We start from the raw sequence: 17,371 nt of genomic DNA on the forward strand, positions 1-17,371 counted from the left end.
GAGACCTGAAGAAAACCAGGAACCTAGGAGTCAGGACTAAGGAAGGGGAGCCTTCTGGGATCAGGGGACAGCCAGTGGAAATGCCCAGAGTTAGGAAATGGAATGTTTTGTATGAGAAATAGGAAGGAAGCCAGTGTCACTGTATCATAGAGAATATGGAGGCAAGTAACACATAAGAAGATTGGAAAGGGAGGAAGGAGACAGGTTAGGAAGGGCTTTCAAAGCCATACAAAGGCTTTTATATTTGCCCCTGGAGGTAATAGGGAGTTACTGGCAACATCCCCAAAATGTATGGTGTTTTTATTCTGTCCCAAGATGGTCATGAGTTGGCTTTATGTACTTAAAGGGAATCATGAAGTCACCAAACGCACAGACATGCTCTTAGAACAACCCATGAGTGCACTTACCCACATATCCTGGAGTGCCACACGCTGTAGACATGACGTCTCCTTTGCCTTCCATTTTGGACAACCCAAAGTCACTGATCATGATTTTGGACTCCTCATCCTGGCTGTAGTACAAAAGGTTTTCAGGCTAACATATGGAAAGAGGCAGAAAAACAAATGCAAATATATTATAAGTCTTAGAGAAGACAATATCTAATACCTGAGGTAAACTTTCATTCTTTTTTTTTTTTTTTTGGTGAGGCAGTTGGGGTTAAGTGACTTGCCCAGGGTCACACAGCTAGTAAGTGTTAAGTGTCTGAGGCTGGATTTGAACTCGGGTCCTCCTTTCATTCATAACAATTTATGATTAAACAATTATGAAACACATACCGCATGCTCAAAGCTGAAATCTTTCTTGGGGCTGACCTGTCGGCTTCCTAGAATTACTCTTTTTTTTATTAATAAAGTATTTTATTTTTTTTCCGTTACATGTAAAGATAGTTCTCAACCTTTGTTTATACAAGCTTTACAATTTCAGATTTTTCTCCCTCCCTCCCCTCCCTCCCCCCTCCCCTAGACAGCAGGTAATCTGATATAGGTTATATATATATATATATATATATATATATATATATATATATATATATATATATATATATATATATATATATATATATACATATACATATATATATATATATACACACACACACACACACATAACAACATTAATCCTATTTCTGCATTAGTCATTTTATAAGAGAAAAAAATCAGACCAATGATGGAAAACCTCAAAATAGAAAAAAAAAACAGCACCAAAAACAAAAGAAATAGTATGGTTCATTTAGCATCTATACTCCGAAGTTCTTTTTTTTTTTTCCTGGATTTGGAGATCCTCTTCCATCACGAGTTCCTTGGAACTCTTCTGTACCCTTGCATTGGTGAGAAGAATATAGTCCATCACCGTAGATCAACACTCAATGTTGATGTTACTGTGTACAATGTTCTTCTAGTTCTGCTCATCTCACTCATCATCATCTCTGAACTCCTCCTGCTCATCGTTTCTTATAGAACAATAGTATTCCATTGTATTCATATACCACAACTTGTCCAGCCATTCCCCAATTGATGGGCACCCCCTCAACTTCCAATTCTTTGCCACCACGTAAAGAGCAGCTATAAATATTTTTGTACATGTGGGTTCCTTTCCCCCTTTCATGATCTCTTTGGGAAAAAGACCCAAAAGTGGTATTGCTGGGTCAAAGGGTATGCACAGCTTTATCGCCCTTTGGGCATAATTCCAAATTGCTCTCCAGAATAGTTGGATCAGTTCACAGCTCCACCAACAATGGATTAGTCCTAGAATTACTCATTTTTAAATAGTACAGCAAGATAGCTGGGAAATTGTTAATTCAATTCCTATGCTAGCTGAAGGGAGACAAAACTACCTCTCGGTTCTATCTTTGCTCTTTTTTTTTTTTTTTAGTGAGGCTTTTGGGGTTAAGTGACTTGCCCAGGGTCACACAGCTAGTAAGTGTTAAGTGTCCGAGGCCGGATTTCAACTCAGGTCCTCCTGATTCCAGGGCCGGTGCTCTATCTACTGTGCCACCTAGCTGCCCCTATCTCTTTGCTTTTTAAATAGTGAGACCATAATGATGATCAGGAGGAGGAAGCATAATTATTTATGTCATATTATTCTATTTCTTTTTCCATCCCCAAGTGCCTTTCCTACTTCTGGAGCTGCCACTGAGAGAGATGGTAAAGTGACATTTATTAGGAGGCATAAGTGACTATCAAGGACTGAGAAGGAATGAGAGAAAATGCATTTATTAAATACTGTATGCAAAGCATTGTGTTAAGTGCTAGGGAAACAGATTTTAAAAAGGACAGCCACTGGTCCCCAGAAGCTTACGTTTTTGTTCTGTTTTGCTTTTGGTGAGGCAATTGGGGTTAAGTGACTTGCCCAGGGTCACACAGCTAGTAAGTGTCAAGTGTCTGAGGCTGGACTTGAACTTAGGTCCTCCTGACTCCAGGGCCCATGCTCTATCTTCTGTGCTACCTAGCTGCCTGAAGCTTATGTTTTTAATAGGGGAATACAACACCTGAAGGAAGGTTGAGCTGCATAGCAAACGCATATATTTTTGCCTAGTCCAGGTTATTTTTTTCCCAATAGAATATAAGCTTCTTGTGAGTAGGGATCCTTTAATTCTTTGTACTTGCATCGACAGCATCTAGCACAATGATTGGCACATAACAGAATTCAAGAAATGTTTGTCTGTCAATTGATGACGTTTGTATTAAAAATTCATTTAATAAATAATTAATTGCACTACTCATTTACGCTAATCTTTTTTTTTTTTTCATTTACACTAATCTTAAAGGGAACAATTTGTAAAATCTGTACTTTGGGATGAACTTTTTAACATTGTGTTGGGCTAAACTAGATTTTATTTCCTTTTGTGATTTCCTCCTAACTTCCAAAATGGAATCAGTTCTTCCCATTCACTGCTTTTGATGATAAAATTATTCTGCTTTTTAGGTAGTAGATTCTAGGAAGGAGTAAAATAATCCTGTGTAAAGTGCACATAATTGTTTGAGGCAGAGAATGTTACATTAGACAAAATATCAGGCACTCAGTGGAAAAAAAAGATACTACCCTTCTCCTTATTCCGCTATTAAAATGGAATATCCAGTACCCAAAGGTTTCCGTTGCAAAGGCTGGAGGCTTGGTTAGCTTTTGAATGAATAAACACTACTGCTGAGTTCAATTTTCTAAAATTCTCCTAACCTGGGGTTCACCAAAAAATCCATAGGGGGAAATTGGTTAATATTTGCTTTCCTTGTCCCTGTGTATTTTAAAACAGTACGATTTCTGCTTCCTAACAATTTATTAGGATATGTAAACCATTGTAAATGGAATTTTTTTAAAGGTTAGAGGAAAGATGCATAGTTACATCTTCTGTGTGATTATAATCTTTGTAAATTGGGATCAGGAAGTTAAGTAGATTGGTTTATTTCTCTTAGAAGTTTATGAAAATTTCATAATCCAATCTTATCCCACTTCACAGAGGCCAAAACTCCTTTGGGGAGATTACAAAGGGACTCTAAAATGCCACTGTTCTACTCTCAGCAATTACATGCTGAGAGTTTGATGGTCTAAAAGCTTCTGTTCAATCCAATTCAAATTGGAAACACTTCCCCTTAAGGACAATGTGGGAGTGAAATACAATATATAGCCCATACAGCCAATGTTTCTGTCTTTCTAAGAGGAAATAAATGTAACCCACCATGATATGGTCTATTATTCTCCTTAGAAATTATTTTAAATAAGTAACAATAATCAGCCCACTCATGCTACTCCTACATGGCAATTAACTTGGCTTTTAAAAGCTGCCTGCTGTATCTGGAAAACACAGTGCGATGGTGGGAAATGCTTCCTAGGTATACAGGCAATGGATGGGCTTATTTAGCTCAGTGAAGTCATGATAATACTGAAATCCTAAGAAACCTATCAAGAATTGATGCTGTAGGGGGCAGCTAGGTGGCGCAGTGGACAGAGCACCAGCCCTGGAGTCAGGAGTACCTGAGTTCAAATCCGGCCTCAGACACTTAACACTAACTAGCTGTGTGACCCTGGGCAAATCACTTAACCCCAATTGCCTCACTAAAAAAAAACAAAAACAAAAACAAAAAAAAAAGAATTGATGCTGTAATCCAGCTCGCAAAAGCTACCAAAAGTATATCTTGCCACAGCTGGGAAGGGTCATGGAAGGATGATAAGAGGAGAGACAGAGACATACACAGAGACTATGCATTACCTTACAGCCCTGAAAAACTAAAGACTACCACAATTTCCTGCCTTTGACACAACCCCAGGGTTCCTCTTAAAATCTGGCTTTTTTTTGGCTATATAAATTCTGACTCTTGGTAAATTACTTCATCTCCCTTGCATCTTACTTTTTGCATCTGTAAAATGGGACAATTGGACTCGACTTATAAAGTCCCTTCCAACTCTAAACCTATGATTATATGATCTTATGTTTGTAAGAGTTACTGTGGGGGGCAGCTAGATGGCGCAGTGGTTAAAGCACCGGCCCTGGATTCAGGAGTACCTGAGTTCAAATCCGGCCTCAGACACTTAACACTTACTAGCTGTGTGACCCTGGGCAAGTCACTTAACCCCCATTGCCCCGCAAAAAAAAAAAAAAAAAAGAGTTACTGTGGCATAACGGATAGACAGCCAGCCTTGAAGTCAGGAAGCCCTGGGTTCGAGTCCTGCCTCTGACACACCCTGGCTCTTTTACTCTAGGCCAATTATGTAGCCTCTCAGTGTCCCCAGGAAATTCTGTGACTATGACCTACAGAACCAGTGCTGACCTGCACTGGTAGAAAACAGAGTTTCCCCTCCAGGAGCTCCATACATTAATGAAACCACAGGCCTAATAAATAAACAAATAATAAATAAATTAAAACAATTTGATATTCAGCCCATGAAAGCAGGTACTGGTGGTATTTTTTGTTTTTTGTTTTTTTTGGCTTTTTTGTGGCTTGGACATTGTTAGTCAGTTGGCTGTGCCTCTTTGTGACTCTGTGGACCATAGCACACCAATACTGTCCATGGGGTTTTCTTTTATTTGTTTCTCTCTTTTTTGGGGGGGGGGCAATCAGGGTTGAGTGGCTTACCCAGCATCACACAGCTAGTAAGTGTCAAGTGTCTGAGGCTGGATTTGAAGTCAGGTCTTCCTGAATCCAGGACCGGTGCTTTATCCACTGTGCCACTTAGCTGCCCATGGGGTTTTCTTGACAAAGATACTGGAGTGGTTTGCCATTTCCTTCTCCAGTGGATTAAGGTAAACAGTGGTTAAGTGACTTGCCCATGGTCACACATCTAGTAAGTGTCTGAGGCTAAATATGAACTCAGGTCTTCCTGACTCCAGGTCCAGCTAGACTAAATGAGCCACCTAGCTGCCTCCGCCTGGCACATAGTAGAATGCTTAACAAATGGGAGTTAATTGACTTTACACTAGTCTTAAAAGCATGCAACTATATAAAGTATGGTGTTCACACACAATATGAGTATGTTAATTATGAGATAAGCAGTGTGACATTTTACTACTTAGTCAATTAAGAGAGATAGGAATTACATCCCATGAAACAGCAAGGGGTTATAGCATATAGCCTTCGTTCAGTACATCATTCCATTGAAGAAGTCCCCTCCCTCTAATGAGAACCATTTCCTTTTACAATGTACTGAAGAATGGATGGGATATGCCAGGAAACAATGGCCTTACCTTGAGGTCCCTATGCACGATTCCCATCCTGTGGAGATAGTAGACTGCATCCAAGACCTGGCGGATTAAAGTACTGGCATCTTTTTCCGTGTAAAATCCTTTCTCCACAATTCGATCAAAAAGCTCCCCACCGGATACACTAGAAAATACCACAGAGCAAAAAGGTTATATGAGAGTTCCTGCTGATTTTTGCTGGGAGTGGGGGGAAACCATAGATAGAAGATCTAAGCATCATTTCTAAAATGCATCTGTGTTTTTTCCCCCATATAATTCTTCTATTGTGTCTAAGCTTTTATAGGTCAGTGTTTCTGGGACACAGGGCATGGATTTCCAAATAACAGGAGCAAAAACTAAAATAAGTTCTGTGATTCAGCCCAGCCTATGAGTTGTCATCTTGCCTTTTCCACTACCTTGTTTGGAGATTGGAGGCAAATCACATACATGATAACATTATAAGCGATACAGTGACCCCCTCATGATTCTGGACGGTTGGTGAGGAAACATGCTATCCATTACGGAATGGACTGAGGGCACAGGATAAGACATTTTAGGGTGTGTGTGTTTGTGTGTGTGTAGCCATTAAGGGAATTTGTTTTGTTTGTATATTTGTTACAAGAAATTTGTTTTTCTTTTTTTCCCATTGGGGTGGAGGTGAAAGGGAGAGAAAATAGATTTCTGTTAATATTTTAGAAGAGAGAGGTAGGAGATGCTTCAGATGAGAAATGTTGCTTCTCTTTCAGATGAGGTCACTTATTGTTTTACTTAACTGTTTTCCTTTTTAATTTTTTTTATAAGAGACCCATCAAAAATTTGGAGTAATATGGAATTGTACATAATATAAAACCAAAAACATAAAAATAAAACTTAACCCGCCTCACATTAGCAAATGGCATTCAAAGTCTTCTACACCCTACTGCTCACCTGTTTTTACAACAGTTTCTCCCTGCTCCCTCTAGTGTCTGCCATGCTGTAGCTCAATTGGACTACTCGTCATTTCTTGGGAATGGGGGAAAGAGAATAAGCCTTTTTAATGCCTACTATAGACCAGGCAGCATACTAAGTGTTTTTTTCCAAATATTATTTTATTTGGTCTTCCCAATCAACCTGGGAGGACGGTGCTATCTATCATCATTCCCCTTTTACAGTTGAAGAAATGAGGCAGAGGTTAAGTGACTTGCCCAGGGTCCCACAGCTAGTAAGTGTCTGAAGACAAATTGGAAACTCAGGTCTTCCCTACTCCAGGCCCCAGCCCTCTGTCCAGCTGCATCTCGTAGGCATGCTCATTGCTTTCCATGTTTTTGTTCATGCCATTACAGATGCCAAAGTGTTCTTCTCATCCCAAAACCACATTCCCCCTCTTTTGAAATCTTGCCCATCTTTCTTTGTTTTTTAGTTCAGTTAATCTAAATTAAATTTTAAAAGCATTGATTTATGGATAAAGCACCACCCCTGGATTCAGAAGGATCTGAGTTCAAATCCGGCCTCAGACACTTGACACTTACTAGCTGTGTGACCCTGAGCAAGTCACTTAACCCTCATTGCCCCCCCCCCAAAAAAAAAACAAAACAATATAAAGCATTGATTTATTATTGGCTATATTCAGGGTATAATGCTAGTTGCTCAAAGCAAAAAAAATCAAACTTCCCTCCCTGCCCTCAAAGATATACAGATAAGTAATTTTGATGGAGGAATCAGTCAATCAACAGTATTTATTAAGCACCTACTATGTGCCATGCACAGTGCTGGAAATAAAAAGAAAAAAACAAACACATAATTCCTGTTCTCAAGGAGACAACAGGTTTCTATAGAAATGTGACAATACTGAATTCTGCATAGGCCTGGGAAGTTGGAACTTTGCCCATCTTTAATGTCCAGCTCAAATGCCACTTCCTTCATGGACTGATGCCTTCAGTTAGACTATCTTTACTTCCTTGGGCTTCCTTAATCCTTTGTACCACTTGTAGGATTTTAATGTTTGAGTTTATACCTGCTATTAGAGTATAAGCCCAACAAAGGCAGGGAGTTGAGCTTAATAAATGGTTTTGCAGATAAAGTGAGGAGAAGGATAGAGAATCATTGGGTAATATTGATGAGAGTATCTAAACATGATTTTTGCATACTAGGAAATGAGGGAATTGTAAAATCTAGAGTAGAAAACAAGCAATTACAAGGTGCTATATCTTGAGAATATCTTGGTGTAAGCCAAAAAAAAAACTGCATTTCCTTGAAATGGCTTAGTCATTTTAGTCAAAGATAAAAAGACAGGAACACATTCACATTATTAATATTTTTTAAATCCAAACTCTCTATGAAACAAAATAAGAGAGATTTCTTTGAGCTACTGAAGCCACAAAATTGCTTGTAAATAACTTAAACTGTCCTAATAGGTAAAATAAAAGATTTTCCTTAGGAGCAACACAGACAAAAAAATAATGGGATGCATTTTCTGCAACTCATGGCTTAAAATTAATGGGTAATAAATAACACATTTAAACCTCATTTTGAAAAAAAAACTAATAAAGGGAGAAATAAATGATTACTGTCATAAAAATACCCAGGGGCTAGAAACTTTCCCATTATATGATCACTAGGTAGTTCAGCATATCGTCATTCTAAGCAATATTCTGAGTGGGTAATGAGATGAAATCACTTTGCATGCAAGTTGGGAAAATGGGTAGGAGGCAAGTTACTGTTGTGATAGAAATGATAAATGATTTCAAAAGCAAAATGAAATTGAGAAAAGACACAAAACAACAATCTTTGCTACTGCATAGACTTGGTTTATTCTAAAATTCCATCTTCTAAATCAGGGATTCTTAACCTGGGGGTTGTAGACTCCCCCGAAAGGAATATGGATAGATTTCAGGGGGTTTGTGAACTTGGATTTTTATTTTCACTATCTTCTAACTGAAGTCGAGCATTTTCTTCAAATATCTTAAAAAATACTCTGAGGAGACATCTATAGTTTCACCAGATCACCAAGTTGGAGGGGTGGTCCATAACATAGAGCTTGAGAAGGTTAGATCATTTGTTAACAGAGTTTTTTGTCCTTCCCACCTCTCCTTTATCCACAATCCTGACAAAAGCAGTCTAACATCTGGATATTTCCAAAGCTCCAGATTGCACTGAAATTGGATTAGGGTACAACAGATACCATACAAGGCAATTGTTGGTAACATGGAGAGCTGCTGTAGGTAGAGCTGTGAAGCTAGCCGAGTTAGCTTTTAGCCTACTTGCCCCATTTCTTCCTGTTTTGAGGGGCATCTCTCTCCCCCCACCCCCACTGGCATTTCTCTCCCTCTGGTTCCTACTGATTGTTCAGTAAGTAAACTAGTATTTATTAAGTGCCTTCTTGTGTCAGGCTCTGTGCTAAGCCCTGGTAGGAGGGGTGGAGAGTGAGGACATCAGGCAAGCAAAAACCAAAGATGAAAACGAGCAAACAAATATAAAACCAGTCCCTGCTCTCAGGGAGCTCACAGACTAATGAAGGAGACAACATACAAACTACTATGTACAGACAAGATATGATCCAGATAATTTTGATGTAATCTCAGAAGAAAGGCTCTAATATGAAGGAGAACTAGGGGGAAAGATTTCTGTTCAAGTTCCTGCCCTGCCCACTGTGCCACCCATGCCTTTCCTCCCATTGGCCTTTTTCCCTGCTCCACATTTCTCCCAGTACCCATTTCCACATTCGGTTATGTGATTTGCCCAAGGTCACACCAAGAATGAATAGCAAAGCCAAGATTCAAGTCCAAATTGCATAACTCCATACTTGGCCCTCTTTCCACTCTTCTCTGATACTGAAGATGCTCTGAGAAGAGGGGATACAGGAGCTAAGAATGAGGAGGAGTGAGGCTGATGACTTGGCACAGCTGTGCTTCACTTAAATCGAATTCAGGCTTAAGTCAAGACATCACCCTTGTGATGTCATTGGTCCTTTTTGAGAATGGAGGATGAACAACAGCAACACGAAGAATGGGGGAGAAGGTGAAAGGGAGGAGTCATGGAAGAAAAAACTCTTATACACTTGAAATTGCTTTGGAATTGGGTGTTTGCTAAGTTCAAAGGAACTAGGTTGTTTTGAATTATACTTAGCTAGTGTTCTTACTTTTCCCTGACGTATGGATTAACTTTCTGCTTCCTATCCATTAGGAAGGATAAGGTGCAACACATATCCTTTTATATGCAGTATAACACATCATAACCATATAATGTTTTTATTCTGAATGGTGTCTTGCTACTCTCAGCTGGAAGGAACGTAAGTTTTGGGGGGTTATGTTTAGTATAACTTTATTAGTCTACATGAATTTGGAAAACCTGGGATGGCATACATATGTGTTTCAATTAACCAGGGATTTCTTTTTCTTTTTTTAAAAAAAAACTGAGTTCCAAATTCTCTCTCCTGCCCCTCCCCCGCCCATTGAGAAGGCAAGTAATATGATATTAATTATGCATATAAAATCAGGTAAACATATTTCCACACTAGCCATATTCCCCTGGAAAGAAGGAAGAAAGGAAGAAGTTGTTTCAATCTGTACTCAGAGTTAATTAGTTCTCTCTCTGGAGGTGGATAACATTTTTTTCCACCATGAATCCTTTGGAATTGTCTTGGATCATTGTATTGATCAGAATAGTTAGTAACTAAGTTTTTCACAGGTGAGCATCATTATAATATTGATGTTAATATGTAAAATGATCTGAACCAGGGAATTTTTAAATGAAATTGTTGTATCGCTTTCACTTTTAATCTCATCAGAGTTGACACAGGCCTAAGGCAGGTTTTCGGTGATGAAATCCAAGGCCCCAAATCTCACATGCGTGTATACACACATAAACAGTGTATATAAGGGAGTATATGGGTATATAAATATGCAATGTCTAAAGGGTCAGCCTTGGAGTTAGGAAGACATGGGTTTAAGAGCCCTATTTGACATACTCAGTCACTTAACTTCTCTCAAACCCAGGCATCTTTATATATAATGTAGAGATGAACTGCTGACCTTGTAAGTGGAGGAACACTTTTACATCAAATATTTCCTACAGTGATGAAACCATAGGTCCAAATATCACCACCTTCAAAACCAAACACAAAGCCTAGCATTTATACTTAAAATATGGCTTATTTCGGAAAGTATCTGTCTTCTTCAGCTTTTCCCTAGTCTCTTCCAGAAAACCCCTAGACTTCTCAGAACTAAAAGCATCTCCCTCCCACTGGCACCAAATTCAACAGAATGGCTTTCCTCAGCAAAGCTATTTTTCATGCAAAGCTATCTCACCCATTTGCTTAAACTTTTATTCAGAGCAGGTTTATTCTATTAGGCTGTGACTTAGGGGACTCATATTCCTCCTACAGTTCTCTTTCTCAATGCCAAAGAGCTTAAGGCTTAGTTTCATGTAACCCATGTACTTAGTTTTCCTCTTCTCTAAATCCCACTTTAATGATTTTTAAGAGATTCAAAAATACAGTTGCAAAATATCTTCCAAGTTTCAATCAGTTTATATTTAAAAGTTACACTGATATGGGGAATACAAACATATACCTTTTCATTGAACACTGTACTAAATAAGGTTCAGCATCACCAAAAAGTACCCCTGTCTTCTCTGCTTTGGCCAGACCACATATGGGTATTATGTGCAGTTCTGGGCAGCACATTTTAGAAAAAGCATTGATAAGATCGACTGATTCCTGAAAAGCGTCATTAGGATGATAGAGGAACTCCACACCATATCAAAACCAATCCATCACTTGAGAAATTAGGGATTTTTGACCTGAAAAAAGAAGGCTTAGGAGAAGAGGAATAATTGCTAGTTTTATGTACTGTATAGGAAATGTTTTCACATGGAATAGAGAATAAATATGTTTTACTTGGCCACAGAGGTTAGAACTAGAGGCAGCCAAATGGTGCAGTGGACCTGGAGTCAGGACAAGCTGAGTTCAAATCCAGCCCCAAATACTTGTTATTGTTCAGTCGTTGCAGTTATATCCCACTCTACCCCATTAGGGGTTTCCTTGGCAAAAATAACAGCAATTTTCCATTTCCTTCTCCGGATCATTTTATAGATGAGTAAACTGAGACAAACAGCTAGTATCTGGGACACTTGTAACTGTATGGGTTGGGCAAGTCATTTAACTTTTGTCTGCCACGGTTTCCTCAACTATAAAATAGGGAGGTTATCAGTTGAGATGAATGAAAAGCCCAAGAAAGATGTTTCTGGGTAATTAATAATACATTTGTTGATTAGGCTAGCTGATAATCAAGAAATTGATGGCCAGTGGTTTCTCTTGGTAACCCAAGACAAAACCATGGAGATCACTGAATGCTTAAATACCTTTGGAAAAGGGGAGGTCTCTGACAGGTGAAAATCAACCCTGACAATTAAGCAATTAATGAGGGGGTGGACTGAAAGCCTTCAGCTTCTCCTGCTGAGAACTTGGCTTGATCCTGAGACTCAGTCGCCTCCAGCAATCTGGACAAAGGAATCCATCTCTACCCAGATCACTGCTTGGTTTTCTCCTTCATGAACTAAATTTTAATGGTGGGGTATAAGGGGATAAGCTTAAGTCTTAAGGTCTTCCAGGAGCATGTGCCCAGAGGAAACATTGTATATATGTGCATGATAAATATGTAAATACAAATGTATACATGTATGCATACATACATACATATTCTAGGGCAGCTCTGTTAGAAAGCTTGTCTGTCCTGACATCAAGCCCACATCTGGCTCTAATTCATCTTCCACATAGGAGACAGCCCTTCAAATACTTGCAGATAGGTATTGTGCCCCCACACTTCCTCCCTATTTGCTCTTCTCCAGGCTAGACATCCTCAATTCTTTGACCCGATCTCCCTATTATTTTTCTCCAATCTGACTGCCTTCCCACAGACACTCTCCAGCTTATTGATGTCCTTCTTAAGGCCAGAGCTGAGCAAAGAACTCCAGATATGTCTGATAATGCTAGTGTACAGTGGAACCATCACTTCCTTATTTCTGGAAGCTGATTCATCCTGAGCTTGAAATCCACTAAAAACCCTTCAGTTTTTTCCTTCAGAATGACTGCTGTCTCATGCCATTCCCATCTTACACTCATGAAGTCGACTTTTGTACCCAAGTGCAAGATTTTACATTTAACCCTACTGAATTTCATCTGATTTGATTCAGTCCAATGCTCCAGCCTTTTAAAATCCTTGTGGAACCTGACTCTCATCTAGTGTATTAGATATTCTTTTTAACTTGGTTTCATCTGCAAATGTGATGAGCAAGCAATTATTTATACAAGTAAATAATTACAGTTAAGAAATACTGGCTGAATAAGTGTCAAGCAAATGTTTAGCATAATCAAGATTAAGTAGACTTAATCGATTTAAGAGAACAAACTGTCCTTAAACATTCTAAAAGAATCTATTTACATAATGATGATTTATATTCTAATTACAACTTATTTTTATCTGTTCATTAAAGTAGGTCCCTCATGGGCATCTGCCTTGCCACAACTTGTTAGTTTAGTTCAGTACCTGCCAAGGACTAAAACATACTTATTTAAAAGCTTTCTTCTAATGGCCTTTTTTTTTTTTTTTTTTTTAGTGAGGCAATTGGGGTTAAGTGACTTGCCCAGGGTCACACAGCTAGTAGTGTTAAGTGTCTGAGGCCGGATTTGAACTCAGGTACTCCTGCCTCTAGGGCTGGTGCTCTATCCACTGTGCCACCTAGCTGCTCCGCCTTCTTTTCTAATTCACAGAACCACAGAATCTGAGAGTTAGAAGGGACCTGGATCATCCTTCCCTACCTATTCTTGGCTAAGAAAGTCCCTTTTTCAATATCCCCAAGAAATGGTCAGCCAGCCTTCACTTTAAACCCACAGTGAGGGGAAGCCCACTGCCTCTGAGGCAGGCCACTTCACTTTGGGACAGCTTTAATTGTGAATAAATTCTTTGCTTCATCAATTTAACTCCATTCAATTTGGTAAGCATTTATTAGCTGCCTACTTTACCCAGGTAAATTATATGCTTTTGTTCCACCAGACTAGGAGCACTGTCAAAATGGGAGATGAGGTTAGTTTACTATAATCCATTCTTGGGGAAGCTGCTTACTAAAATTAGGATATTTGCTAGCAGGAAGTATATGAATATAATCTTCCCACTAGGTGAGGATTTTTGATGGTGGCAATGCCTGAGCTTGGATAAGTAGATATATAGCAACCTAAGAGATTTGCTTCATAAACAAAATAATGGGACTGTGTGAGTGCTAAACTGGACCTTATAATTTCTCTTATGTGTTTTCTTGTGTTTATCCTGAATTTCTTGTTTTCTGCCTGAACCACTTACCTGTCTCTGATACATTGGGAGTAGCTGATGAATTCCTATTGAGGGCCAGAATCAGATATATGTTGGTATGCTCCCTGTGTACTGTGGGACTCGAATTGAAAATATAATTCTTGGGGATAGGCCCCAAGAATACTCTCTGCAAATTAGCATGTATATAATGTGAGATCAGTATAAGGGGAAATGAGACCCAGATATGCCACTGCAGAGTACAAGAAATCTCACCAGAAGACAAAAAGGCTTAGGGGCAAGGAGAAGGCAAGGCTGGATGTCTCCAAGATGCCAACAAATGCTAACGTGATTTTAGATGACACGATTATGTGATTTAAATTACTTGTGGGCGGATACATCTAGTGCACTGTGACCAGTTCTGGGAGGTCGTATATTAGTAGGGAAACAATAGCATGACTGAATATGTGAAGGACTGTGATGGAAAAGAGGGCTATGTAACTCTATAAGGTAGAACTAAGACCAATAAATGGAAATCTAAGGGAGGCAGCTTTCAGCTTTGTAGAAGGAAGATTGTCCAAATAATTAGAACTGTTCAACAATGGACTAGATTATATCATGTAGTGGTGAGTTCCACATCACTGGAATAGTACAAACAGTGCCTGGCATTTAGAAGGCATTTAAGAAATGTTTTGTGATTTATTGATGTTGAAGTAGGGGTTTTACACATTAGGTAGAAAGCAGGACCAAGTGACCTCTAGTGTCCCTTTCTTTTTTTCCCCAGGTTAAACATTTTTATTTATATTTTTCTATTCCGGTCTCTATCCCTCCTTCCCTCCCCTCCCCCCTTCCTGAGGTGGCAATCTGATATGGGTTATACATATATGATCATGCGAAACATCACCATATTTGTCACTTAATGAAAGAATATGAAAAATAACATGCTTCAGTCTATTCCATCAATATCAGTTTTCTTTGGAGGTGGATTAGTATGTTTCATCTATAGTCCTTCGGGATTGTCTTGGATCATTGTATTGTTGAGAATAGTCGAGTCATTGACAGTTCTTCATCAAACAACATTGCTGTCTTTGTGAACAGTGTTCTCTTGGTTCTGCTCACTTCCCAATACATCATTTCATACATGTCTTTCTAAGCTTTTTTTTTTTTTTTGCAGGGCAATGAGGGTTAAATGATTTGCCCAGGTCACACAGCTAGTAAGAGTCAAGTGTCTGAGGCCGAATTTGAACTCACATCCTCCTGAATCCAAGGCTAGTGCTCCATCCACTGTGCCACCTAGCTGTCCCCTCCAAGTTTTTTTGAAGTCATCTTGTTTGCCATTTCTTACTGCACAGTAATATTCCATCACAATCATATACCACAGCTTGTTTACCCATTCCCAACTGATGGACATTCCTTTGATTTTCAATTTTTTTGCAACCACAAAAAGAGCTGCTATAAATATTTTTTTTGTACAAATAGGTCTTTTTCTCTTTTTGGGCATGTCTTTGGAATATAAACCAATTAGTGGTATTGCTGGATCAAGGAGTATGCACAATTCTATAGCCCTTTGGGCATAATTCCAAATTGCTCTCCAGAATGGTTGAATCTTTTCACAATTCCACCAACAGTGAATTAGCATCCCAGTTTTCCCACAATCCCTCAGGCAACCAATATTTTCTTTTCTTGTTGTATTTGCCATTCTAATATCTCAGAGTTGTTTTAATTTGCATTTCTCTGATCAATAATGATCTAGAGTATTTTTCATATGATTATTGATCACTTTGATTTCTTTGTGTGAAAACTGCCTGTTCAAATCCTTTGACCATTTATCAATTCAGGAATGACTTATATTTTAAAAAAATTTGATGCAGTTCTTTATTATCTGAGAAAAGAGGCCTTTATTAGAGATATTTGTTTTTTATGTCCCTTTCAGCATTATTATTCGAAGTTTAAGGGAGCAGCCTGCAGCCCCTCAGGAGTGTGGGAGAGTGCATGAGGAATCTTATAGCCTCTAGGGAAAAAAGTACACATGTAAACACCTTTGAGTTAAATTTGTATTATTAGACATTTTTCTAGCACTTTCTTAAGTCTTGTTGTTGTTGTATGTTCTTTGTTCTTGAAGAGGACCATGACACTGGGGTGATGTCATGACTTGCAGTGAACTGAATTTAAGTGAGGAAGGGCTGTAAAGGTCACCAACCTCACTCTCCCCTCCAGAGCCATTAGGGTCCAGTGGCAAGATACACATCAGAACGACTGAAGATGGCTCAAGTGACTTGCCCAGGGTCACATAGTTAGTAAATGTCTGAGGGGAGATTTGAACTCAGGTCCTCCAAACTTCAAGGCCAGTGCTCTATCCACTGCACCACCTAGCTATCTTAAGACCTAGCTCTCTTAAGTCTAGACAGTCAACAAAATAATAAATCAAGCATTGATCTATAGCATTTGCCAATTGCTAACATGTAAGTGTTCACACAGAAAATTTAACAATTGGCTCTTTTGAGTCAGTACAAGCTGGCTCTAGCATAGCCCCATGCTCTAAATGAATGACTCCTATGAACTGTGTTAGATGGAATCATCAAGGCAATGTAGTCAGACTCCCTAGGTGTGTTAACCCTTTTGGCTAGACACCTAACCTTATCCAAAAACTTCCGGAGAAAAGACTTCCTCTATCATCCAGATAAAATATTTGGGGTTTTACTCATCAGCTGGCTAATTGACATGATTTTGGGGGGGGCAGAAGGAATTGAAACATGAGACAGCAATTAGATGAATGGTTGCAAATGAAGTTCTTCCCTAATGGCTAGGAGACACAGGAACAAAGCTGCAGAATAGCTGTAGAGAGATAGGACAGAGATTCATTTGTCAGGAATGGTTAAGAGTTAGCTTGGCCTGAAGGGAGGAGGATGGAATAGACTGATGGGCATTAAGACAGCTAGGTTGTGCCATGGATAGAACACTTGGACCTGGAGTCAGAAAGTTGTTGAGTTGTTACAGTCACATCCAACTCTTTGTGACACCATTTTGGGATTTTCTTGGCAAAGGGACAGGAATGGTTTGCCATTTCCTTCTCCAGCTCATTTTACAGGTGAGGAAACTGAGGCAAACAGGGTTGTGACTTGCTCAGGGTAACACAGCTAATAAGTGTCTGATTTGAACTCAGGTAGATGAGTCTTCCTGATTGCAAGCCCAGTGCTCTCTCCACTGCACCATCCAGCCACCCATGGTGGCATGACATGAGTTTAAATCTTACCTCAGACACTTAACCAGCTGTGAGACCCTGGGCAAGATACCTAACCTCAGTTTGTCTCAATTCTTTCATCTGTAAAGTGGGGATAACAATAATACCTACATGCCACTTGAGAGGCTAAGATGAGGCAGTATGTGTAAAGTGTTTTGTGAACCTTAAAGACCTATATAA

The 17,371-nt window shown here is 39.1% G+C and overlaps 1 protein-coding gene across 2 annotated transcripts in view; it reads right to left on the reverse strand.

The window, feature by feature from the left end:
• CAMK1D (calcium/calmodulin dependent protein kinase ID) overlaps positions 1 to 17,371 on the reverse strand; it is a 479,866-nt gene that overhangs the window by 80,717 nt on the left and 381,778 nt on the right. For both annotated transcript variants that reach the window (XM_043966580.1, XM_043966579.1), the window contains exons 4-5: positions 5,678 to 5,816; positions 408 to 534 (exon numbers count right to left, since the gene is read on the reverse strand). In XM_043966580.1, coding sequence (XP_043822515.1) covers positions 408 to 534; positions 5,678 to 5,816 — 266 coding nt within the window. The remainder of the gene's footprint in view (positions 1 to 407; positions 535 to 5,677; positions 5,817 to 17,371) is intronic.

Source organism: Dromiciops gliroides, chromosome 5, assembly GCF_019393635.1.
Source record: "Dromiciops gliroides isolate mDroGli1 chromosome 5, mDroGli1.pri, whole genome shotgun sequence".
Lineage (NCBI taxonomy): Eukaryota > Metazoa > Chordata > Mammalia > Microbiotheria > Microbiotheriidae > Dromiciops > Dromiciops gliroides.